The 20,236-nt window shown below is 44.3% G+C and overlaps 1 protein-coding gene across 3 annotated transcripts in view; it reads left to right on the top strand.

Annotated features, from left to right (window-relative positions):
• The first annotated feature begins 2,003 nt into the window (after positions 1–2,003).
• CCDC85A (coiled-coil domain containing 85A) overlaps positions 2,004–20,236 on the top strand; it is a 211,215-nt gene continuing 192,982 nt past the window's right edge. For all 3 annotated transcript variants that reach the window (XM_030921838.1, XM_030921837.1, XM_010376224.2), the window contains exons 1-2: positions 2,004–2,876; positions 10,417–11,380. In XM_030921838.1, the coding sequence (XP_030777698.1) occupies positions 2,613–2,876; positions 10,417–11,380 (1,228 nt within the window). In that variant the 5' untranslated portion in view covers positions 2,004–2,612. The remainder of the gene's footprint in view (positions 2,877–10,416; positions 11,381–20,236) is intronic.

Raw genomic sequence — 20,236 nt, 5'->3', positions numbered from 1 at the left:
AAGTCCTGGTTCCTATTTCTAGACAAGAGGCTGCCAGTGTAGTACGTAATATCAGTAATAATAAGGTTGCATTTCTGCAGGGTTGCTCGATCAAGCACTTCATGTATATCATATCATTAGCTGCCCTAGGGCCAGTAAGGTCGGATGATTTGTTCAAGGACAAGAACTGACAAGTAACAGAGATAGGACTTACCTTTTTCTGGCCTTCACTTTCCCTTTCTGTGACAAAACCGGTCTTAGGAACTGTGTTGAGCAGAGCCTTCTGTGGGCAGGAGAGCCGCTTGGAGGTGTCAAAGAAAAATTGTATCCGATATAGTTAAACAGACAAGGGGGATTTATGCAAAACTACTGCAATAGGGAAGAGAGAGAGAGAGGGAGGCAGAGTCAACTCCACTGAAACAGGAGGGGAGCTAGTAGAAGAGTAGTGGAGGAGATTAGGGTGGGAAGTTGGTTAGTGTAATGAGGCCATTTGTGTTTCCTAGTTGGAACTTACTAGTTAGGCTCCTGCTTTCCACAAACACTGGGAGATAGGGACCCTCTTTTCCTTCATGATTCTATTTCAAAGGGATGCCTCACAGATCCCTGAGAAAGATCCCCAGGCTGTGAAACCCAGCAAGAGGCTGAGAGATTTACATATCACAGGGTCAGAGGAAACATTCATCAGTGAAAGTTTGCTAAAGTAAATGCTCTGAGAAAAGGAAGGTCAGGGGCCTACAGTTAGGAAGAAACCTGTCTAAAGCTTAGTCAAGCTGAGGGGAATGTTAAGGCCTTCTTGGTCACAGTAAGCAGTACCACCTCTCCTTGCCTCTCCTGGGAGCCAGGTCTCAGTGTCCCCAATAGAGGACACACACTGACCGGCGCGTGAAGGGACTGATTTCGATTCTCATCCTACCAGATAGAGATTATTCCCTCTGCACCCAGGTTAACTGAAACCCAGTGGGGTAGATCCTTGCCATTTTCCGGCCCTGTCCCCCACTGGAAATAACATGCCAGTCAAGGGCATCCACCTCTTTAGGCAAAAGCATGTTTTCAGCCCAGAGAGGATTCCACTCAACTTTACAAGAGGATAGCCCAAAGATAGAAGCCAGGGACTCAGACTTCCTCTTTCCAGAAATAACCATCATAAAAAAGCCGACCCAGTAAACGCCTGGCAGCCTGCGGCACAGAAGAAAATGGAAATCTCCTTGGCTGGCATTTCAGCTTGCCTGAGGGGGGCTTGCTTTGCTCCGAGGGGAGGTGACTGTGCTGACCTTAAAATCCAGGTTTCAGGAAGCAGGAGATGAAGGTATTTTATTTTCGCCTAAAGGCTTTGATATTTTTCAAATAAAATTTTAAAAGATCCAGTACCTTCTCCCGAAGCTTCTTCATAGAGTAGTGGGTTTTTAGAAAAGACAAAGGCCTAGGGGTGGGGCGAGGGTGGGAGGTGGGGATGGGTAATCCCTAAAGAGCAGTGCCCTGAAGCCTCTTTTCCCCCTTTTCAGACCATTTGGATTTTCTCAAGCTACCCCTTCCCCCAACCCCCGTTTTTGCCATTTGCCTTTTCTCCCATTCTCCAAAGTGCAAACAACTGGTTATCCCTCAGGTCCTGCTACCCTATCTTTCCTGATGCCCTATCCCTCCAAATACCAAGCACCTCACATTTGGGTCAGCAGCTGTTTCCCCCGCCTGGTGACAAGCGCGGTCACCAGGACAGAGGACAGAGGAGGGAGCTTCTTCCGCCACACGGTGGCGCGCGCGAGCCTCCCAAAGCCCGGGCGGCCACAGCTCCGCACTTTCTCCCCATTCCAGCCCCACCCGCACCCGGGAGCAGAAGGAGCCACGCCCCCAGCCCTCCCGGGCTGGACAGCGGGGAGCGCACCTCGGGGGCCCGGACAGCGGTCAAGTGGCAGCTGCGTCCAGCCCATGCGGGAGCTGCTGCGGGTTACGGGTAGCCCCAGCTCCAGGCTCCTCCTCCAGCCGGTCCCCCACCCTCCACCCCTTCTCGACTCGGCTCTGCAAATCGAAGGCTTCCCGGAGCAGCCTAGGAGCGGCCGCGGGCGCAGCGAAGGCGACAGGAGGAGCGCAGCAGCCTTCGGGCAGCCACCGCGGCGTCGCTAGAGTAGCCGGGGAGGCGCCGCGGGGCCCAGCGCGCCCTCCACGCTAGGAGAGGGGAGAAGCCGGGGGCTGCAGCTGGGCAAGGGGGAGGAAAGTGCGTGTGCGTGCGCGCCTGTGTGCAAGGCAGAGAGTGCGGGGGGCGACAGTCTCGGCTTAGGGCGGAGGAGAGGGCAGGGGAACGGGGGTGCAGCTCCCCCGCCGTCCCCGAGGTTTTCCCGCGGCTGCCCCGGGCTCCCCAGCGCCCCTCACCATGGACTTGCTCGGAGTTGGGACGGGTCTCAGTAGCAGCGAGCGGCTGGCTGCCGGGCCCTGGGGGAGCGCGGGCGCGCGCGCGGGGATGGCGAGGTAGGATGGCCACCCAGCGCGACCCCCGCCGCCCCAACCCAGCGGCCCCTGGGCGGTGCCGCTGACTCGCCGGAGCGCACAGGGGTGTGGGCGGAGGCGGCCCCGCCGCGCCCGCGCCTTCGGGAGTCGCCTCGCCTCTTCCACCCACTTGCACCTGCCACCGCGCGGATACCATGTCGAAGGCGGCCGGAGGCGCGGCGGCGGCGGCGGCGGAAAGTTGTTCCCCAGCCGCGGCCGGCTCGTCCGCAGCCGCGCCCGTGGAGGACCTGTCCAAAGTGTCAGACGAGGAGCTGCTGCAGTGGAGCAAGGAGGAGCTGATCCGCAGCCTGCGGCGCGCCGAGGCGGAGAAGGTGAGCGCGATGCTGGACCACAGCAACCTCATCCGCGAGGTGAACCGCCGCCTGCAGCTGCACCTCGGCGAGATCCGCGGCCTCAAGGTGAGCGCGGGCCAGGTGGGGAGGCGCGGCGCGGCGGGAGCGGGGTGCCCCGGAGAGGCGGGGCCAGGTAAACTTTCCCTCCCTCCCTCAACAGGTGATCCTTCCCTTCTCCCGGTCGGCACCCCCTGCCCCCAGTCCCCAGCCCCTGTGAAACTTTTCCAAACTTTGGAGGCGTCTGCATCCCTCTTCTCCCCAACACCGGGTGCGCCAGTGTTTGGCTGTTCGCGGTGCACTGCGGCGGGAGGCGCGGACGAGGAGGACACTGGAAAGCAGGCAGGGAGGTGAAGGGCACGCCAACCTTTTATTTCTTAGGGAGGTTGGAAAATCAGTGCTTGGGGAGCCAGGTTTCAGTCAGTTAGGGGGAAAGGCCAGTGAGGGGGTGAGTCCAGGAGATCTTCGCCTTGGAGGGTCGGGGATGCGGCTGCTCTGGGCCAGCAGCTCTTGGGCGGGCAGAGGGCGAGGAAAGGGCGCCACTGCCAGGGAGAGCGGCTGGCGGGGTGCCCGGGAGAAGCAGCGGGCGCCACCCTCAGAGCTGTCTTGTGTCACCGGGTACATAGGTGTTCAAGCTCTGCCTTCACGCTTCTACAGACTCCTGTGCTTTCCCTCTCCCAGAGTTTGGAAGGCATCGCCTGGAGTTGCCTTACTCCCCTTCCCATTTAACCCTAGGTTGACTGGGGGAAAGGGGAGGAGCAAAGAGACTCAGTGTGGAAGGAGCCGGGTTTTGACAGGGTACCCCAGGTGTTGGTCAGTGATGCTTTCTTTTTGAGCCAGCCCCTCTGCCACCCTCTTCTAGGAAAAGAGGGGAAACGGCCCGCGTCCCCCCAAGCCCACTAACTTTCTTTTCTCCTTGGAGAGCGCCGGGTCTGGAGCAGTGTGCCTGCCCAGCTGCAGTACACGGGTGGCCGGGAACCGCCCTGCTGGGGAGCATCGCAAACTTCCTCTCCTTCCAGCTAGCGCTGGTGCCTCCTGGTATTCCTTCCTCTCATTGTTCTGCTTTGTTTATAGGAAGCCAGACACAAACGAGATCAGTGCAGGGACTTCAGGGAGTAAATTCCCGAAGGCACAAGCTGTTCTTTTCCCCTTTCCACTCCCATCCCCACATATCAGGCAGCAGATGCTGTTCCTGAATTGCCTCAGTGCTCCAGCTCTGGGTTCTGGGGCAAGGAAGAGTGGGAAGGGTGGAATGCCCAAGGCTCACCTACGTGCTGGGCCCAGTTCAGGTGGAGATGACCTTCTCCTGAGGCCGGAACTCATTGTCATATAGTCCCTAGAGTGGGTGCAGGTAGGAATATTCCTCCAGTCAGAAAAATCCCAAGGCTTGCTCTCTCTTTTGGTTTGCTTCATTACTAACAGAGTATTTATTAAGTGCCAGGCTCTTTGGGGAATAGAGGCAGGCTAGTGTAGTAGGAAGATGATCTCAGAGGTGAGTGAATTCTAGAAACCTCATTTGCTAGGAGGGTGAGCTTGGGTAATTACTTTCTCAGATCCTCATTTTATTCACCAATACAATGCAATGATAACTATTTCTGAGGGTGTTATGACAAGTTATGATTATGCGGGGGAAGGTTTAATACTTGACTATAAAATGGTAGTTACTGTCATCAGGAAAGGACTTACAAATCTATGGCTATGTGTCTCCAAGATTTTGGTTTCTTAGGCAGAGCTGGACAAGGGGACATTACTTTGTCACCCTCTAATTTGAACTTCTTCCATGGTCTGAACCATAGTGTGATTTAGAATAGTTGGAAGAGTTACTATTAAATGTTTTAATAGTATGGAGCATCAAAATAATAACTCAGAAACACTTGAAATTTCCTTTAGGTTGTGTGGATTGACTGTGTGTGAGGGTCTATGTGTGGGTAGGGGAGGGGGGTGGTAGAGTGGGTTGGTAGAGTGCCTGGGCTTCATTCCACTAGCTTCATGTAGAGAAGTAGCTATTAGGTCAGCTAAGGGCACTTACACCCAAGTAGGAAAGTCTCCTTGTGATCTAGATTCATGACCTGGCATTAAAAGACTTTCCAGTCTACTTCCTTATCAAGTTCAGAAATGATGGGGCCAGGTTGCTTTCTGATGCAGCCTCTACTCTTCTCATGCCATCCTTGTGCTGCTGCAAGGAGCAGACTCCCAGGCTTCTGACTCACCCCGAGTGTGCTGTGATTTTACTCTTCAGAGAGGCCAGCCTTCTCCCTTCTTTGTTTGATTTTGGCTTAGAGCTTCCTTGGACACCATAGTAATCCATAAATGTGGTTGACTGAATAAATGATAGGTACGTTTATTTATTTTGGCTTAACTGGAAGAAAAGAACTGATTGTTGTTGTTGTTGTTGTTGTTGTTGTTGTTATGGGGGGGTGCATCTGAGAGCTTGGTACTCTCTGAGAACTATATATGTGGGGGAATTAAGACCATAATAGTTTTTCTTTTTTATGCCTCGTTTTATCAGCTGACTTTGAAATTGCATCTAAGTATTTGTGAGGCTACTAGGTGTTATTGTAGCTGTGGACACAGGAGATGACAGCATCAGCTCTTTACTTCTCAGGGGCCTGTGGCCGGGTCCTAGCACTGATTGACTTGTTTGTGTTTAAATATTTGGGAGGCAGGGCAGTGTAGGGGCCCCAAGAAGTGGAAAGATAAAGGATTTGGATTCTGAAAATTTGGGCAACTTTGGCAAACTGTTAAACTCTCTGTCCCTTGGTTTCCTCATCTGCTCATGGAGATTTTAATTCCACATGAGGTTTTATGAGGATGAATATACCCTAGATGAAGAAACCCCAGTGAGGTTAGATAGTTTTCTCAAGGTCAGACAGACATAAAGTGTTCAAAATCGGCCTGCTTTCCTTTTCTTTTGGCTAGTTGACATTCTTTGCTTAGGATATGTGGTCCTGGAAGGGGTGGAGAAGGGAGATTCTAGTTAGGGTTATGTTGTAAGGAACTGGATTCCTGAGAACCATGTCTTCGGACTGCTGAGCATATACCAACACTTCAGGCTGCTCTGACCCAGTATCCCAGTTGGGGGCTGATTTGGGGATGAATCTCTGTAGATTTGTTTTCTGCATTGCATTAATTTCCCTCATTGGTTCCTAACCCAACCACCCACCTGCCCACCACCCTGCTCTGCAATGAAGCAAAATAACAAATTAAAACAATTATTTAACTGTAGATACAGTACTTGATAGTCTTCAGGCATAAGATTGAAATACTGGTTGGTGTGCTACGAAGTGCACTTAAAGTTTTTAAAGTCCATTTAGACACTTGGATAATAATATCTGGTGGCCTATGGCAATGTTAAAAGGACACCTAGTGTTTTGCAAAAGAAAGCCCAAGTCTTAATGAGGCAGATTTGAAGAAGCTGGATCACAAGGTTATTATCAAGCTGGCTGCTTAGCTGTTCATCAGAAGGCGAAGGAAATAGCTCAGAACTGAATAGTAAATAATATTCTCAAGAAAACTAATAATAGAAAGAAGGAACTGTGATACAGAAAAGGAAGTGGGCCAGTACCCGCTCCTATCTCCTCCATCTGGAGTGCTGAGACGTGTATGTTTCACTCCTTTTGGAAAAAGCATTAGCTCCGTGAAGCCCTGGGTAGCACCAGTCCTGTTTACTTTCCAGCTCTAGAGAAATCAGAAATAGCTGTAGGATAGTCAAAGGGAATTATTTTCATATGAAAATTTATTTAGATGAACGAGAACATGACTTGAACTTTCTGTCAAATACCAGGATTAAACTAAATGTTGAATAATTTTTGGAGCTTAGAAAGATTAATTTTGTTTATTATTGTTTTCTCCAAATATCCACAGCTTCTGATTTCCTCTAAAGCATCAATATCAAGGGATAGTTTATTCTCTTAGTACTGTAGACTCTGACGTAGCTAGTGCTTGCTGAAAACAGTAAGAAATTCTACTCAATAGCTATAGCTGTAGCCTGTTTTGGCCAGAGGCCTGGGGCTTTATATGGTTGACCAGTCCATAAACACATATTGAGTGTCCACTGTATGCAAGACACCATGCCAGATATGTTGCATATTCAAAGAAATTTTGGAATAGACCCTGCCCTCCGGAAGCTAAGATGTCCACATTAGAAAGGAGAAAAAAATTGATGCCCAGTGATTGTTCTAGCTAGTGTGATACAGGCCTTAAACAGTGAGTGGGCAAGTTACTTCATTCATTCATCCACGGGTACTGTTCTGTGCCAGGGGAAACTTCGCAGAGGACTCTCTCCTTTTAGGTTCATATGCGGTAGAAGATGACATTTTCTAGTTGGAATGCACAGACATAATCATAGTTTATAATTAGCTGACAGCTAAAGGTGGAAGGGCAGGGGAAAGCCTTTCAGGCCTGGCTGAGGGTTTTATTCATTTTCCCTGGCAAAGGAAAGGTGATGGGGATTGATAAACAGGAGAGGCAAAACATGCAGGGGTATTTTTGGTGTTTTTTTCTTGTTTGTTTGTTTTTGTTCTTGTTTGTGAGACAAGGTCTCACTCTGTTGCCCAGGCTGTAGTGTATCCTGATCTTGGCTCACTGCAACCTCCTCCTCCCAGGTTCAAGTGATTCTCCTGCCTCAGGTTCCTGGGTACCTGGGATTACAGGCACCTGCCACCATGCCTGGCTAATTTTTGTATTTTTAGTAGAGACAGGTTTCACCACGTTGGCCAGATTGGTCTTGAACTCCTGACCTCAAGTGATCCACCCACCTCGGCCTCCCGAAGTGTTGGAATTACAGATATGAGCCGTTGTGCCCAGCTGATGTTGTTTTTTGTTTGTTTGTTTTAAATTTCAACTTTTATTTTAGATTTGGGGAGTACATGTGCGTGTATGTTACCTGAGTACACTGTGTGATGCTGAGGTTTGGGTATGATTCATCCCATCACCCAGGTACTGAGCATAGTATCCGATAGTTTTTTAACCCTTACCTCCCTTCCTACCTCCCTAATTGCCCCCAGTTTCTGTTGTTGCCATCTTTATGTCCGTGAGTAGCAGGGAGTATTTCTGAAGGTCAGTCTGATTGCGGAGTGCTTGTGTCGGAGTGGGTGAGGGGAAGGAGTGGATGGGGCAAACGAAGGCAGGGAGGCTGCCTAGGAGGCTACTGGCAAAGGTCAGGCCTGAAATCAGAAAGTGGCAATGAGAAGCAAAAGGAGAGGTGGGAATTAGAAACAAAGAAACAGAATTGTTGGTGATGCCAAGAGTTAGAACTGGAGTTAGAAACTAAGCTGTATGAGCTTCTTCCTAAGATCCACAAATGCACTCCCATGACTGTCAGGAAGTGGAGGATGTGGTTGACAGGTGTTTTATAATTTGTTTTTTAGTCTATGTTAGGGGCATATGTTGAGTCTAAGTGAATGCAGTCCCCTTTCTGAGTACCTCTAGTTCTGGATTGGTTCGCAAGACCAAAGATTTTCAGGCTTTTTGAAGCAGTGAAATCTTAGGTAGCAGCCTTGTAGCTGCCCCTGTTTCATCCTTACCAAACTACAGTGCTTCAAGGAACTGCTGGCCCCTTGACTATATGCATACATGGAGAATAGGTGGCAACTCCACTAGTCATTTTAAAAATTCCTTGGCTTCAGGTATCTACACTGGGAGTGCTGTGTTCTCAAAACACCGAAGTAAATAGATGAGGTCTCTGTTCTTGTGATTCTGGAGAAGATGTAGTCTAGAATGAATGATCACACTCACACATTTGTGCTTACAAATTGTAGTAAGTCTGAGGGATGATGGTAGACCATAGATTGGGGGTGGACCTTCTATAGAATGGTGTCTATGGGGAAGTGACTTATAAAATGAGACCTGATGGTTTTCTAGAAGGCTGGGGAGAACATTCCAAGTGAAAGAGGGAAAGGCCTTGCCCTTTGAGGACCTGAAACACAGCCTCAGTGCATGATGAGGAGGGGAGTTCCCACCTTCTCCACTGCTACCACACATCCAAACCACCATCATCTCCCTCTACCTGGACCAGCCCAGGAGCTTCCTTGTTGATCTTGCAGCTTCCACTTTATCCTGACCCTCCCTTCTTTCCTCCCCTACCCCAGCCAGTCTGTTTTCCACACAACTATGGAGACTCTTTACAAAAGGAATCATGTAATGTTACTCCTCTATCCTTAGCTCCTAACAACCCAAAGCCTTTACCGTCACTGACCATGGCCTGCATATTCTAGGCTCTGATGCCTCTCAGACCCCCTTTCCCATGTCTGTTGACTTGCCCTCTGTTCTTTAGGCATGCTGACCTCCCAGTACTTGAGCTCTTGCTCTCATGCTGATCTCAGGGCTTTTATACTTACCCTCTCCCTGCCTGGGATCATCTCCACTCAAATATTGGCTCCCTCATTCCACCCTGGTCTCTTCTCAAATGTTTCCCTTCTTTGTAGAGGCATCTTCTCTTGAAAAAGAGTGTTCTTTAACCTGTTTCAATTTTCTTTCCAGAACTTTTCACTGCATGATGTTATGTTCTATACGTGTTTTTTTTTTGCCAGTCTTTCCCACCACAATAAAAGCTGTACGATATCAAGGTCTTTGCTGTGTCCACTGATATATCCCTACCACCTAGACTGGTACCCAGTACAGTAATAAATGCTTACTGAATATTTGTGAATAAACAAATGAATCATCATTCATGCAGGGGAAGTAGGCTGAGTCAATGCATCTGGAGCCTTGTGTGACTTTGACTTAAAGGATTTTGCATTGTATCCTGAGGGCCATGAGATTAAAAGATTTCAAACATGGGAATGACAAGATGAGCTAAATTTTGGAGGTAGAGCTCCAAAGCCTTATTTGGTTTTGAAATGGAAGGTTGAAGGAGAAGGAGATGCCAGGGATGACCCCATATTCATATAAAGAACAGTGGAACAGAAAGAGGTGGCATTTGCTGAGAGGTGCAGTTTGGGGAGAGAGGTCTCTTAATTCAAGACTCAGGTTGCTTGAGATAAGTGAGAGATGCCAGGGAGATGTTCAGGTAGGTGTGGCAAGTAGGGGTTGGATGTGCAGGTCTGAAATGCCACTAGAGGGCAATTGTGCCTTTCCCTACCAGGGGAATTGGGACTGCATATTCCATGTCAGGGCTGAAGATCTAAGCAGTGCTTGCTGTTTACTCTGTTGAAAGGTCTGTTGTCTCAGGGCTTTTAAGCATTTCATAGGTCACAAGCAGTTATTTTTCTTTCTTGAGGGTGGGGCCGGGGAGCCTTGATTTTCTTCTAGTGACTGATTTCTTGTTAATGAACTGGTTGCTCCCTAACTACTGACTGGGTGACCTTGCACAAGTGAAGCTTTGTGAGGTCCGGTTTCCTCTTCTGTATAAGAGCCATAATAATTATTATCCCCTAAATGTGTGGGTAAAAATTAGATGACATAATGCAAGTAAAGTATTGTTCAGGGATAGAACTGATACTTAAATTTTTATGGACAGCTACAAATCTTCAGTTTCCTCCTACTCCCTTACCTCCTCGCTAACCTCACAGATAATTCAGCAGTTGCAGGCTCTCCCTTTCCAGGAAGTCTGAGCCTGCTGACACCTCAGATGCGTGCTTCCCTTGAATGGTTGTGTCTATCTTTTCAGGATATCAACCAGAAACTCCAGGAGGACAACCAGGAACTGAGGGACCTCTGCTGTTTCCTGGATGATGACCGGCAGAAAGGCAAGAGGGTGTCCCGGGAGTGGCAGAGACTGGGTCGCTACACTGCCGGGGTGATGCACAAGGAAGTGGCCTTATACCTGCAGAAGCTGAAGGAGCTGGAGGTGAAGCAGGAGGAAGTGGTGAAGGAGAACATGGAGCTCAAGGAGCTCTGTGTGCTTCTAGATGAGGAGAAGGGTGCGGGCTGCGCGGGCAGCCGCTGCTCCATCGACAGCCAGGCCAGCCTGTGCCAACTCACAGCCTCCACCACACCCTACGTGCGGGATGTGGGTGACGGCAGCAGCACCTCCAGCACTGGCAGCACTGACAGCCCGGACCACCACAAGCACCACGCGAGCAGTGGCAGCCCGGAGCACCTGCAGAAGCCCCGGAGTGAGGGCAGCCCAGAGCACTCCAAGCACAGGAGCACCAGCCCCGAGCATCCACAGAAACCCAGGGCCTGTGGGACCCCAGATCATCCCAAAGCACTCAAAGGACCTAGCCCGGAGCACCACAAACCCTTGTGCAAGGGCAGCCCCGAACAGCAAAGGCACCCGCATCCAGGGAGCAGCCCCGAAACACTGCCTAAGCACGTGCTGAGTGGGAGCCCGGAACACTTCCAGAAGCACCGGTCAGGGGGCAGCCCTGAACACGCCAGGCACAGTGGCGGGAGCCCGGAGCATCTTCAGAAACACGCCCTCGGGGGGAGCCTAGAGCATCTCCCCAGAGCCAGGGGCACCAGCCCGGAGCACCTCAAACAACATTATGGAGGGAGCCCTGATCACAAACACGGAGGAGGCGGTGGAGGAGGTGGAGGCAGTGGCGGAGGCAGCAGGGAGGGTACCCTCAGACGGCAGGCGCAGGAGGACGGGTCACCCCATCACCGGAATGTCTACAGTGGCATGAACGGTGGGTCAGTACGTGCTGGGGTGCTGCTTGGGCTGGGGAACTCAGTAGACAGTTATGAATGATGATGGGCTTTCCAGCCATGTAAGAAAGTGCGGGTGCTAGCTAGGGAGTGGGTTTGGAGAAGGAGCAAATGTTGGACCCAAAATCATGATGTGGCGTTCTTCTCCTCCATCTGTTTTTATTCTATACAGTTGTCAGTCAGTGTGAAGAAGGTTGGGGATGAGGGGTTATGGGAGGGAGAGGAACGGTAATTCCTTAGGACCCTGAGTTGTCAAGGGGAAATCTGTGGGTATTGGAGTTAAAAAATAGAACCATTTTAAGAGTCTTTCATCTTAAACCTGAGCATCTTCTTAGTGGTGTGCTGCTTCTTACTAGAGCTTGTCTGTGGAATGGTTGCCAAAAGGATTTTGTATCCAGTTAATAGGTTATGTACAAGAAGAAATGAATATTTCTGTGAAAAACCAATAACATTAAAAAAGAAGTATGATGTTCCTAAATGGGCTTGATGCTGGTTTGCCCAAATGGCTACAAATATGCCTGACTTTACCTTGAGGATTTTTTTCATTGTATTGGGGGCCTGAATCTGTGACACTTCTTTGCATCTAAAATGCATCAGCTGATTCCCTTTCTACTCACTCAAAATCCACCAACACTGTCATCAAACTCCCTTACACATATTCCAAATAATATGCTCTCTTACATTGCAAGAGACATCTTTTCTGATTGTTTGAAAGTACCTTTTTAAAATGTACAGATGTGTTTGGACACTCTTGGTTTCTAAAGCATAATGTCTGCTACATTTGCTGAGGCAGTGCTAAACCTGAGCTTTTAAACCTTTTCGAAGAGTTTTAATATTCTGCGTCTTGGATCTGAAACCACTTTGAACTTAAGAGAGAAAAATCATTTCTTAAAGAATAAAAAACAAAAACAACTCCACAATCCTTTTATGTTACCTGTGGTTGAGTTGGAGCTAAAACAATTTATTAACTGTAGGGTTTTGTTTTCATTGAAAATATCTGAGCGTTTTTGCTTTGTTTGAAAGGTGCTCTGGAGTCTTCAGCCAACTCCAAGCAGTAGTGGAGGAGGCTGCCAGTTTTAGCAGTGACAAGAAGGGGTACTTTTCAATATTGTATTTGGGGATTTACCTGTTGGATTCCTATTTTATCTTAATCCTTTTTTCATAGTGCTGAAAATTGACTCCTGAAACTTGACTTCAAATGCATGCTATGTTCTTTTAAGCACAGGTGGAAATAAAAAGGTTGGGAAAGATGGGCGGCTACTGCTTTCTCTGTTGTTGGGAGGTAGAGGCCCAGAGAAGCCAATTCACCTGTTGTGTTGAGGCTTCCTGGCTGGTGCCTTTCCAAGGTTGAACCTTCACTCACTCTCTCCAAGAGCTGTGGAGATGCTGCCCCCATCCCCACCCCATTGCTGTAGGCAGTCTTGGCTGCCCAATCCCGTACAAGAGATGCAAGTCATTTAAAAAGAAGGTTTGGTTGTGTTACTATCATGAGATTGGTCATTGGCCATGCTTGTCTTTGGAGGGGGGATAAGGGAGTAATGGGAAGGTAAAGTTAATGATTTTTCCATTTCTTGATTACTTTTTGATGAGCTTGAGTAGTAAATATATGCACCATTATAAGGAAACTTTGTCTCTTAAACTAGAAAGAAAATATTAGGGACAAGTGGATCACTTAAAAAACAATTTCTCTTTACAAAAGGGCTTCTTTATATAAAGAACTCTAGTTTAATCACCATATAATTTGACTTCTAAGAAAAGTTTTTACATGCAGCTTTTAAACAATGCCTTGCATTGTAAGTAAGGTGTATCTCCTGGTAAAGATGACATTACATCGTAGCTTATTGCCTGGATACAGATAAACTTAGTGGGGCAGGTAAATGTTTCTTAAAATTTAACAATTTAATTTAGTTAAAACTGATGTAATAGAATGATACTGAAGTTCGAATCTTATGTCTACTTCTAGTTTTCTCATTCTTAAGTGACCAATCTTATGCTGACAGTTGATATCCTCAGAGTATATTTGCAGTGTATTTGCATTGTATTTTAATTTCAGTAATTAATTGGAAAATGAAGTGGCACAATGAGATGTTTATGGATCATCAGCCGATAAACATGGGCATTGGTAAACTTGTATTTATCCTGCCATTACAAATTAATTTTTGATATGGATGGTAAGACATGCTTTTTCACATTTTTAAATCCTCACACAATTTGTTTGAATCATTGGTGTATAAATAGATAGGAAGCAGTATCAAGGTTAATTCAGAATTGCAGATTTGCTGACTCATTTCCAGAGTCATTCTGTTTGCGGTTAGTGTGAAATATGAGTGTTTTGGATGAGCACTTGCATGTTTTTACATGAACAAAAAGCACGTGAAAACAAATGGGAAGTGTGTGTGCATTATGGCAGACTGAAACAGAAATGAAATATACATTGGCAGGGTGTTGTCCTACCTGTAAAGATATGCATTCCCTCCCAAAACACACACATATGCACACTGAGAGAACATCAGTGAAAAAGATGACTGTTTTCGTTGACTATGCCTTGAGCATTTATAAATCTTCTTGTGCTTATAATTACAAACTCGGTGGATAAAAGAGTTGAACTCATTTAAGAGTTTCTTTTGGGAATGCAAAGATAAATTTTAGGTATTTTTCCTCTCTTAAAAGCATCTTAAGTCTCTAATAATTTCTTAATTAGTAGGTGTTTAGAAAACAAAAGCAAAAACAAGAAATATTTAATCCTCCAAACTAAACAAAATTCTCAAAAATGCATTAATTCTTTAGAAGTTATTGTTCAATGATTTCTTTCTAGTTTGTGTAGAGTTCCATTTTCAAATAGGAAGTAGATTCAGCACGTATCACATCTAGGCATGAAGGCATTTGTCTATTCATTCATGTTGCTTGCTTATTTCATATTTGTAAATTAAGTAATTGAATAACCACTGCTATTTATAAGTGTTCACAAACTGACCGCCTCAACTATTGAGAATGGGGGTTTCACCTACTTAATTCCATTGATATCCAAGGTTGAATGGAATTTTCTTAGGTGAAAGTGTTTCCTTCCACAACGAAATGAAGGAGTTTTGCTTCCAGATACTAGCTGGCAGGACTTTGCTTTTAAACAGGTAACTATTTAGCTCAGGTCATGGATGTCTTGAATGATTTAGGCTCTTCTAGCAATAGCTGTGTTTGTTATTGGCCTTCAAGACAAAGAAGATTGTGATGATCAGAGATCCTTACAAGTAGTTCACCCACTGGACATAATGAATGCAGAAGAAAAAAATAGTAAAAATAGTTTGATATTAATTCTAGAAGCACCTATTGCTGGTGACTGGCAAATGAGAAGGAATAGACAAAGAAATGGTACTCTTCATTATCTTCTTTCTTCTTCATCTTCTAAAAAAAACAAAAAAAGGAATTGTTTAATTATCCTGGTGGGTCTGATTGCCTTTGCCTTGTTAGAGCAAGTTTCCAGTGAGCAGTAACATGCCCTCCTTAAACATCACTCCAGCCAGTGAGAACAAGCATGAGGAAGTTACTCACTTGCATTAAACAAGGTCCATTTAGAACTACTTTGGTCTTGCTGAATAGAGTGTCAGGGTTGTAAGTCTTCCTCCTGAAAGCTTCCTATTGATTCTTTTCTTGTTTTGTGAGGGTATCTCTCAAGATGGAAAGAGCAGGCTGCTTCTCCCAACAATTCTTCTAGTTCAGGGTTTCTTTACAGCTACACTATTATTATTATGGGTCAGATAATTCTTTGTTGTGAGATGCTGCCTTATGCATTTCAGGAGGTTCAGCAGCATCCCTGGGCTTTACTTCTGAGTGTTCCCCTAGTTGTGATAATAAAAAATGTCTCTAGACACTGCCAAATGTTCCACAGTTGGGGGGCGTGGTAGGCAAGATTGCCCCTGGTTGAAAACCATTGCTTTAGAGCAGTGGTTTTCAATCTAGCTGCAGATTAAAATCACTGTGATAGCTTTGAAAAAAATACCGGGGGCTGAGCCCTGCACTGCACTCTGAGATGCAAATTGAGTTGGTCTGGCACTGGACTTGGGCACTTTGCACAAAGAACTCCTCAGGTGATTCTAATGAGTGGACCAGTTGGAAACCATTGTCCTCAATGAGTGATTTTGCTTAAGATGGGTTGGTGTGAGTGAAGGTTTCAAACACTCAGGCTTCCTGGGAAGAAGAAAACTTCTCCTTTTCCTTTTCTTAACTCCAGAACTGAGAAGGACTGATGCTGTTTACTATAAAACTTCATCCCATTCTAGACTAAAGTTATCTAATAGCATACTATTTTGGGATATGGGTTGAAAATTTGTGTTTTTGATGGGTGGAGTTGTTAGGCTAATTTGAGGGAAACTCTGGCATATGAGGAGGCTCATGACTGCTTTACTTTTTAAAGCCTTCACATCCAGATAGAAAAAGAAGCACGTGAGTTTCTAACCTATTTACGGTGGAGGTCGGTGACATCTGTAGATCATGCACTGCCTGCAATGCTAATGGGTATTTCCCACAAGAGAATTTTGCGTTTCAAATCTCCCACTTTATAGGTTTCACCCTGAGTTTTAAGACTGCTCCTTATCCTCTATTGAGGTTATTAACGAGTAAACAAAAAATGTTGATAACACAAAGTGGCCTTGTCTACGAGTGGTCAGATAACCTGTGTGTGGAAGACCCCACCAGTATTTCTCTGAAGCAGGATTGTCATTGAATTAAGTAGTGTGCACTATAGCATGAATAATTACTCTCATAAATCTTTTATTTTGCTTAAGAAAAGTCAGAACATCACTTGTGAATGAATTTGGACGATAGAAATTGAATGTCTCCTGGGAGAAAAATTTTAGCAGTTACAATTATGGAATACCAGAACTGGTTTTAATTGAGTTCCTCTGTGTGTATTTTCTATTGTGTGAACTGACAGATGGTTAAAGAAATAAATAATGGTTTTTGTTCTTCAAGCTTCAATACTGTAATTTGGTAACCTTATGTACAGTTTGATAAGACATCGACTTAAGTTTTTGATAAAATTGATTTATTGTACCATACTTGTATATGCAAAGCATATTACATTTATCATAAGGATACATTTTGACTTAATACTATAGAAAGCTTAATATTGAAAATGTAGTTTGTTAAGAAAATTGCAATATATATCAGAGGAAAACTATTGGAAAACTTAGATGGCTTAGAAAGGTATTTTCTAGTACAATGGAAGGTTTTCAACTCCACTGACAATAATATGATGCTATAAACGTAATTTAAATCTGGAGGGTCATTTTCATCTTTTTCCTACGGAGATTGCCTATCAACATTGTGTATGTATGTATATTCACATGTTTATATACATTTCAGTAACTTTAATATTGCATCTGCACAATGCCAAACATTCAGTTGGCTTCTATTTGGTCAAACTAATATTCAAGTGCCTTTGGCATCCTGTCACATAAGCTAGTTGCTGCCATAAAGTAAACCAAGAATTTCTTTCAACTGATTATAATCCTGTCCTTTAGACTCAGTTGAAACTAATGAAATGTTGATATCTTCTGGCATCAACTTTTCAAAAGATAGAGTAGAAAAAAATATGACCATTGAATTAGTGATGCATTTATCGTTTCATTGTACCTGAAATTGGTTAGAACAAAGGATGGGGAAGTGAAAAGCTATGGTGAGTTATTCCATTTCATCAGGTCACAGCTTTTCACAAGTGTCAAATGAATCAGACACGTGAATACAAATGCATAAGTACATGAATAAATGAATGCAATACAAATACAAAACATGTAAGGCTATACAGTTAAGTCATAGTAATGACAGATTATTCTAGAGGCATGGATATAGGGATCTTAGTCCATCTCCACTGGTCAGAACTGAGAGTATAAAGCTTTAAGAAAATAAATAATTATAATGTTTTACTTGTGTAGCAGCTTTGGGTCAGTGTATCTGTGAGTGGAGTAAGTTTTCCAGGCTAAAATTTATCACCTTAGGCTCTACGACTTACTTTTGATGGTTAGAGATAGAACTGTGGATGCCTTCATTAAATGACCCTGTATGAGTATTCTTTTTCTTAAAAAAAAAAAATCTCCTAAAAATAGATTTCCAGTCACTTCTAGTACTGCCTTGATGTCAGCTGCACTCCTTGCTGACCTCAGCAGGCCTGACTGTAGCTCCTTTTCTCATTGTTTCTAAATTCTTTTCTGCTGTTTCCAATGGTTAGTCATAGCTTGGGAATGCAGATAACTGCTCTGCTTAGAAATGTGTTTAAAATAAGGATAAATAACCATGAGGTGTCCTTCTAAGAGTAAACTACATGAGCTTCAGTGCATAGTCCAGGTGCCATAAGTATTTTAGCTTTTCAAAGTTCATTTTTTTTTTTTTTTTTTTTTTTTTGAGACGGAGTCTCGCTCTGTGGCCAGGCTGGAGTACAGTGGTGTGATCTCGGCTCACTGCAACCTCTGACTCGCTGGTTCAAGTGATTCTCCTGCCTCAACCTCCTGAGTAGCTGGGATTACAGGCATGTGCCACCATGCCCGGCTAATTTTTGTATTTTTAGTAGAGACGGAGTTTCTACAGATATCTGTTTCTACACTTATCTGTTAAACTACAGATAAGTGAGGCACTATGTTTCTATAATATTATCAACTTGAATATTTGCTTCTTGGATACTTTGGTATAACCAAGTTGCCCTTGATAGTACTTTAATACATAATATTTATGGTGAGCATTGAGCATATTTGGAAAAAATATTTATTTTGAATTTGATTTTGGGACATATTAAGAATAGTTACCTGTTCTGAAATGGGCTGATTTTCAAGAGAGCTAGGAAGTTTGAGGTTCAATATCAAGAGTAGACCATGGGACACTTGAGGATACAGACATAAAATCTCAGCTCTAATTTGTAAGTCTGTAATCTGCAAAAGAGTGAGGTTCAAGTTACTGCTGCTCCTGACATAAATTGCTTTCTCTTTAGAGTGCCGTTCAAGTGTTTCCAGTAGAAAGAACCTCTCCTCTTTCTTAGATAGAGGATCCTTTGGCAGCAGAGAGGCAGAAGAGGTGTTTATGAAAAGGGAAAATGGCAGAGGAGTAGCAGGTTACATTGTCATCCTTATAAAGGCAATACTGGTTTGTTGTTCCAAAGATAAAAGGCAATAACTGGGTTATTCACAGATGGCTGTTCATTTAGCATTTTTACATAATACAAATTATGTGTATTATGGAATTTTTGTCTCAAATCATTATGGAAGAATACAAGAAGTCTTGAGACTTCGTCCTGGCTCTTGATAAAAATTAGGCACATATTCAATTACCAGATAAGTTAAACTTCAGGAATTATATCTAATAGTTTTATTTTTTATTTTAAAATTTTTCAGAACCTTAGTTATTTAGGCCTTCTATAGGCTTTTCTATGAGACAGGAGATATCTAAGGGAAAAAGAGTGGATTTGGTAATTGCTCAAAAACTATATTTCAATTATTTCATCTCTACACACACACATGCACGCATGCACACACAACATTTAGTGTTCTTGTATGTATATTTAAGAATGTTAAATGCATTATATTTAAAGATATTGAATGGCTTTTTTAATACGTTCTTCACCTTCATTTTCAGCCATATGAAGGAAAGTAAATCCTTTAAAAATTTTAAAACCTGACAAAATATTTATAGCACCAGTTTTGCCTGCTGGTATGGTTGAGGGATAGAACATTTAGATTAACTTTGGAAGGCCAGGCATTGAAAGTGGTTTCTGATACTCCCTGGGTGAGTTGGCTTTTCTAGTGAAATTTAGTCAAATATAGTCATCATTGGTTTAAACTCAGAATTTTGCCTTCTGGTCTTGATTATAAAGAAAAGTGAAAAGTCTTCTCATCTTTCTCCTAATTATTGAGGGACTTTTTGACTTTTAGGGAAACCCCTGATCTAGACTGTATATAGCTATAACTTCCTAAGTGTCTATAATTGCTAGTTCTTAAAAAATGTTAAAAAGCATGAATTGCTTTTGGGGGCATGGTGTGTGTTTTCTTATCAGTAGAAAAGAAACCCAATTGGTAGTGAATATGTACATGCGTATTTATATATATGAATATATTGATGTATGTAGTTATTAATTCAGTTAAATGAGAATAGATGTATATATTAATGCTAAAGAATAGGAAGAAATGAGGGCAATATAGCTGTATTTAGTTTAGAACATCATGGAATCATAGAACTTAAAGCCATAAAGTGTACTCTATGTTAGAGCTGTGATGTACTCAACCCGCCCATGTTCTGAATGAAGTGATTGACTTCCAAAGAAGGTTAGTGAATTGTCCAAGGCCAGATATCAGTTAGCAGCAGGCTAGAAAGAATCAAGCTGACTCCCAGGGTATGGAGTCAGTTGTCTAAAGAAGACATTTATTCTTCTACACATAGAGGCCACTTGAGTGGAGGTAATGTTAACAATAGAGACCCTAAATGGAATAAGGAACCAGTTTTTCTCAAATCTTATTGTAAATCCCAGAAAATTAGACACATGCAGTAATGAGAGTGGGAGATAAGATGAGTATCACTAGCCTGTGGCTTAGAAAGTATCAGAGAAGACCTGGTGATCTATTAGGTGAGCTCAGATCTATTGCCTGGAAACCTCTGATTAAGCCAGATGGGACACGCAGTTCACAGCTGGATGGACAACTACCAAAATGCATTTTTAATAGAAGGAGTATTCCTATTCCTAACCTGGGAGTTCAACAACCTTAGTATCCTTTTTCCTCCCACACAGACCCTCTTCACCCCAAGGCCATATTCCTTCCAGATAAACATTCTTGAGAAGATGGTCTGACCTTAGTCTGGTCCTT

The sequence above is a fragment of the Rhinopithecus roxellana genome, chromosome 17 (genome assembly GCF_007565055.1).
Source record: "Rhinopithecus roxellana isolate Shanxi Qingling chromosome 17, ASM756505v1, whole genome shotgun sequence".
In the NCBI taxonomy this organism is placed as follows: domain Eukaryota; kingdom Metazoa; phylum Chordata; class Mammalia; order Primates; family Cercopithecidae; genus Rhinopithecus; species Rhinopithecus roxellana.
The sequence above is the reverse complement of the archived record's forward strand: the minus strand, read 5'-3'. Positions and strand labels throughout refer to the sequence as shown.